Raw genomic sequence first — 6,000 nt, 5'->3', positions numbered from 1 at the left:
TATCTTCTTTGATATAATGAAAGCAACTAAGAACAGAGCAGGGAGGAAGAGCAGGAGGAAAAGATTAACATTAAACAGAGACATGAGGTGGGAGGGAAAGGAAGAGAAAAGGGATATTGCACGGAAATGGAAGGAGACCCTCATTGTTATACAAAATTACATATAAGAGGTTGTGAGGGGAATGGGAAAATAAACAAGGAGAGAAATGAATTACAGTAGATGGGGTAGAGAGAGAAGATGGGAGGGGAGGGGTGGGGGGATAGTTGAGGATAGGAAAGGTAGCAGAATACAACAGTCACTAATATGGCATTATGTAAAAAGGTGGATGTGTAACCGATGTGATTCTGCAATCTGTATTTGGGGTAAAAATGGGAGTTCATAACCCACTTGAATCTAATGTATGAAATATGATATGTCAAGAGCTTTGTAATGTTTTGAACAACCAATAAAAAAAAAGAAATAACAAGTTCAATTCCCTTTCACTCCAACCTCCCTTCCACACACTCTTGCCTGTCCTGTTCAATCTCCAAGCTCTCTTTGGGAGCCATGTCTTGAATAGGTGTGAACAGATTTCTATACTGACTATGGCAGGGACCTTGTGTTGTGGTCCCTCTAACATTGCCACACTATCACCAAACACTAATGGCCTCCAACAGGAAACAAGCAGAGGAAACAAACAGTTCCACCTGTCTCTCTGTACCTCAGAGGGCTATTTGGGAATAAAATTAAATAATTTCAAAAGCTTCTTGAAATAAAACTTTTTCATAAAAGTCAGATATTAGTGTGATATCATTTATGTAGCATATAAGCCATATTGAGCAACCTAACAATCATAAAAGATTTTTATAATCTTAATGATTTTTTTAAAAAATTAGATTCTGAAGAATTCAAATAGATGAAACTAGGAAGCAGAAATTTGGGACTGTGACTAGGTTTAGTTTATCATTCATTCATTTGACTACATTTATTGTCCAAAATTTATTTATTTTTGAATAACCACTATACATATGATGGTTAAAGGAAAAAAAAACAGGTATGATAGGTTTATAAGTACCTATATTACATTTATAAAAGTGGGAGAGAATAAAAAATAAAGCAAATTGATGAATAATTACACCTTGTAGTGAGTTCAGTGAAGGGTACACTGAGGAGAAAGGGCTACTATGATAGCCTTATCAGAGATGGCCTATCAGAAATGAAGACAAGCTAGGCCCAGAAGAAAAGGGTGACTGCAAAGCCTCACTCCATGAGGAAGTTTGGCATGTCTGAGGACCCATAGGACAACTTTGCTTTAGACCCTGTGGAAGGAGAGAGTCCTGAAATAGGTTGGTTAAATATTAACAGGCCTGCTAAAAATGATTTCAATGTAAATGCAAGGAAAGCTTTGAAGGGTTTTAAGCAGGGGTGTGAATAGATCAGCTCTGTTACTTAAAGGCAAGAAAGATCAATTGAGCAGCCATTATAAGGGGTCATGTATAAAGGCTGGTTGTTTTGACTATGGTGGTGGCCGTAGAGGAGAGAAGTGGAATTCGAGATGTATTTAGGAGGTAGAATGACATGTATTTGGTGGCAGATTGGAAATTCGGGGTGTGGGAGTAATCAATGAGACCAGAATGTGCCACCAAAAATGAAGGATTTTCGAGGTGCAAACAATTAAGAAGAAGCCCAGGCAGGAAAATGCTGTCTTCCCTTTATTTGGTTTAAGCAGGACATAGATTTACAAACACAAAAGGTATCCTGTCTTGGTGTTCTACCAGAGGGAACATAGGTCACCATTGAAAACAACTTTAGATTTGGCCTCGATATGGGAGCAGAGGAATCTACATTAATAAGCTTTACTAACTGGCCTTTATCTGCCATTGATTTGTTGCCATGTTGCCACCAAAGAACTCAAGGTCTTTTCCCTTTTTCTTGTCATTTTTCTCTTAAAAATGTACAGTTTGTTGTTGAAGATGCCATAGAAATGAGAATTCAAAGATACTTCTTTGAGAGTTACTCATTCCCAGATTCTCCCTTGTATACATGTTAATGGATTTCTATTTGTTTTTCTCTTACCAATCTCTCTTACTACAAGAGTTTATTCCAACTAAGAACTTTTAAAAATCAATTTATTTATTTGTTCTAATACATGACAGCAAAATGCATTTTGATTCATAGTACACAAATGGAGCACAGTTTTTCATTTCTCTTTACACAAAGTAGAGTCACACCATTCATGTCTTCATACATGTACTTAGGGTAATGATGTCCATGTCACCCCACCTTCTTTCCTACTCCCACAGCTCGTCTCTTTCCCTCCCTCCCCTTCGCCCTATCCAAAGTTAAAAATATGGAACACTTCTCGAATTTGCATGTCATCCTTGCACAGGAGCCATGTTAATATTCTCCGTATTGTTCCAAGCACACAACTAATAACTTTTAATGATTGAATAATTTTTTTTCTTCCCCTAAAATCCCTTGTGTGTGGCTTGAATAAGTAGACAGGTAGTGACTTTGTGCCTGGCCCTGTTTGAGGTCCAAGTTGACTTACCAGAGTCCTGGTCACCATCCTCTGCCTTGGGCTGTACAATTGGATGTACTACTTTAAGTTCACCAGCTGGTACTGATGATGGATTGAAGTGAATTCTAACCATATCCTTCCCGGTGTGTTTGTTGGCTATCCAAATTGTCTTTTTTTTCAATGTTGAATAGAAGATACGGTCAGCAAAAAGAGATATTGCAAACAAATTGTGCCTAAAAAACAACCGGGGGGTGGAGGGGAGGTGTAATCATAAAAAATGGCAGAATAGTGGTTTGGATTATTAAAATTTCACCTCATTTCCTTTTTTTGTCAGAATTTTAATCACCTGCAGTTTCTTATTTCTTATTTAGATTTAGAAAAGTATATTGCATTTAAATTTTTTTATTTAGTCATCATAATCTGAACTAATAGGAAATAATTTCTTTCTCCAGATCTGGATCTGTGATGAAAATGGGGAAGGAAACAAGAACAGGATGCGAGTGGATTTCGGTTTAGTCATCTTTCTGTTCGGCTAATTTCTGCCTCTTTCAGTTACTGGAGAGTCTTTCTGGCACCATAGCAAGTCAAATAAAAGATGATGCTTCACAAAATGTATGATATAATAATTCCAAAAAGAGTAACTACGAGCAACATGTGGGAACTTATTATATGCCAGATACTCTGTTATTTTTTAATCTGTATTTATTTGTTTAATTTTCACAATGTTCCCATATCACAGAAAACTGCAGATAAGAAAAGTTATGTAACTTACCCACCCCAAGTCATTCATCTAATAATTGATAAATCTGTTTCAGACTCCAAAAATTCACGTGCTAAAACTACCACATCTATTTAGCTGACAAATGATAAATTATTTTTTTTCACACAAACTTCAGCTAACAATAGTTTTATTTTAAACCATAAGAAAAACCTACCGGGTTGGAGGTTTGATCAGATGGACAGACCTTCCATCATAATCACAGGAATAAATATGAGAATTGCTTCCTTCTCTATTGTCCTGAATCCAAAAGAGGCGTTTATCAAGCACATCCAGTGACATAGCCGTTATTCTCTCTGGTGTCTCTAATAGAGTCTTCACTTTCACCCCACTGAGATCTGCTCTGTGAAGACTGCTGGCCACTTCTGAAGACCAAAATATAAACCTGAGGGCAAACACATTACATAGACCCATAATTGAATGAATAGTCACTAAAATGGCAGATTCTTTCAGTGTTTCAGCAGCCCCTCATTCCTACACAGGACAATTTTGATTATTTTGAATGAAAATTCAATTCAATAAGTACATGTTAACTATTAAGGAAATTATATGTGATTGATTCAAGTTAGAAGAGTTATGCTTCTCTAGCAGAAAATCATGGTAGTCAACAGTGTTTATAAAAGGAGCCTGCCAAGTTCAAATGCAGGCAGGCCACTGTCCTATTGAAAATGGTGTTAGTGTACTATTAAAGAGGACCTTGGTCTCACGAAGGCCCCTTTGACTTCAAGATGTTATGATTCTAGAAATTTTTATTAGATTTGAAATGTATTTCAGTGTCTGAAAACAGCAAAATTTACCTTTTTACTGGATCAACTGCTATATTTGCAGGATATTTTAAGGTGCTTAAAAGAACATGGGAATTGTTTCCTTTCAAATCTGTTACTGTAATGATTCCTTCCTGTCGATTTGACCAAATAATTTCTTCATTTATCCAATTTATTGCCATTCCAGAAACATTTTTCTCTATATTGCACACTTTCTGTAAAATCAAATTTCAAAACTGTTATCAATATTTCCCCATTCACAGAAAAATTGATTTTATTGCTATGTATAAAAGTCTACTCTTTTAAGTACCTTTCATTCCCCTAAGTTATTTAAATAATAAAATAGTCACATATAAGGTGACTATTTTATTATTATAATAAAGGTGGCTTTGTTTTGATGTAGCAATATTACCCACCTCCATGTGGATATCTCTACGCAAAGTATTTATATCATAGCTTTGAAACTGAGAATTATCCTATGCACTATTGAAATTAGCAATCAACCATAATGTAATAATTTACTTGTTAATGAAATGTTCGGATCCTTACCTAAACTTAATTCTAAGCTTTTCCAAACTCTGGCAAGTTTCCCTTGGAGTTTGAGCATAGAACTATGAAAAGGAAGAAGTTCTTGTTAAGGCTTCCATTTTCTTCTGGCCCCTCCTCCTCCATTGGTCCCTTCCTTTTTACAGATCTGCGTGTCTTACACCTTGACCCATTAACAGTACTTCTTCTTATATGCCTTGAGCTGTCCCTGCTCTTACATGATCCAAACAACCAAACTGAAACCTCTCTTATCTCCTGATTCCAGACTTAGGCAGGTCAACAACAGGGCAACTGGTATTCTTGGCGCTGGAGGTGCAAGGTGGTTAGAAGCCCTGATCTGTACCATTGCAGGTTCTCATGGTATAATACCCCCCAGTCGCTCAGTTCCAGCTACCTATCATGTGATGTTATTAAACAGAGTTGGGCAGAGGTGGTCTGGCCTCAGAGTCTGAGCTATTCTCCTCTCAAAGCAATCCAACCAACCCATTTTAACGATTACAAATGTATTCATATACTAGGTGTTCCAGGTAAGTTGTTTGCATATTGACAGTTGTCCTTTGTAAAACAATGTTTTAACCCCAAAAAGGGACTACAGAAGTAGAATTTTAGGGATCAAGTCAATCCTTTTCTGATGACTTGACATAAATTCACAACTGTTTACACCTTCTCTTGTTCTGTGACAGAAAGCCCTCCAGATTCTTAGACTCAAGATTTTGAAACTATTCTACCAGATTGGTTGGAGAATAATGAGTAGCCATAAATTGTTAAAAGTGAGATTAGCAAGTATTAGAGATGTGATAAAAACAGATTAATGCCTAATTGAAGCTTTTAGGAATAACTGGAGAGAGAAAGGTTTGGTTAAAAAAGAAAAAGACAGAGAGTACTTTGTACTGGGAATAAATGCTTAAAGTCTTTGTAATCATGTGCCTTTTGCACTCCATCCGCAAAGTATTGTGAGAACTCTCCCCCTGGGACTCATTTACCAGTTTAAAAGAAAGATTAAGGATCTTTTGTATGTACTTCAGGTAAAATACTTTAATCTATTATTTAATTCACTTGCTTTTTCTAGAATGCACACAGCTTGAAAATAGAGAAGAAGAAAAATTGTCCTTCTAAATTTCAGGTGATTTTCCCCTCCGAAATGACAGAGATTTTGTACAGATACAATAGGGTTGATCAACCTCAGCACTATGGACATTTAGGGCTGGATAAGTCTTATTTATTATAGGGACTCCCCTAAGTTCAATAGCATCCCTGGCTTTGCCCACCAGATGCCAGTATCCCTTCCCCTTTCTTTCTCACCCAGAGTGCCATCCCCCAAAATGTTTCCAGACATTGCCAAATATCCCCTGAGAGGCAGAATCCTCCACCCAGCTGAGCACTAGTGAAGTAGAAAATAATCATGTAAATAA

The 6,000-nt window shown here is 36.7% G+C and overlaps 1 protein-coding gene and 1 non-coding gene across 2 annotated transcripts in view; both read right to left on the bottom strand.

The window, feature by feature from the left end:
* Egf (epidermal growth factor) overlaps positions 1 to 6,000 on the bottom strand; it is a 91,878-nt gene that overhangs the window by 66,221 nt on the left and 19,657 nt on the right. Inside the window, 3 exon segments of the mRNA XM_015484643.2 lie at positions 2,531 to 2,733; positions 3,436 to 3,663; positions 4,076 to 4,257. Coding sequence (XP_015340129.1) covers positions 2,531 to 2,733; positions 3,436 to 3,663; positions 4,076 to 4,257 — 613 coding nt within the window.
* On the bottom strand, positions 2,324 to 2,426 carry LOC125619862. The gene has a single exon (XR_007351451.1). It is a non-coding gene; the product is annotated as a U6 spliceosomal RNA (small nuclear RNA).

The sequence above is a fragment of the Marmota marmota genome, unplaced genomic scaffold, assembly GCF_001458135.2.
Source record: "Marmota marmota marmota unplaced genomic scaffold, marMar, whole genome shotgun sequence".
Classification (NCBI taxonomy): domain Eukaryota; kingdom Metazoa; phylum Chordata; class Mammalia; order Rodentia; family Sciuridae; genus Marmota; species Marmota marmota.
The sequence above is the reverse complement of the archived record's forward strand: the minus strand, read 5'-3'. Positions and strand labels throughout refer to the sequence as shown.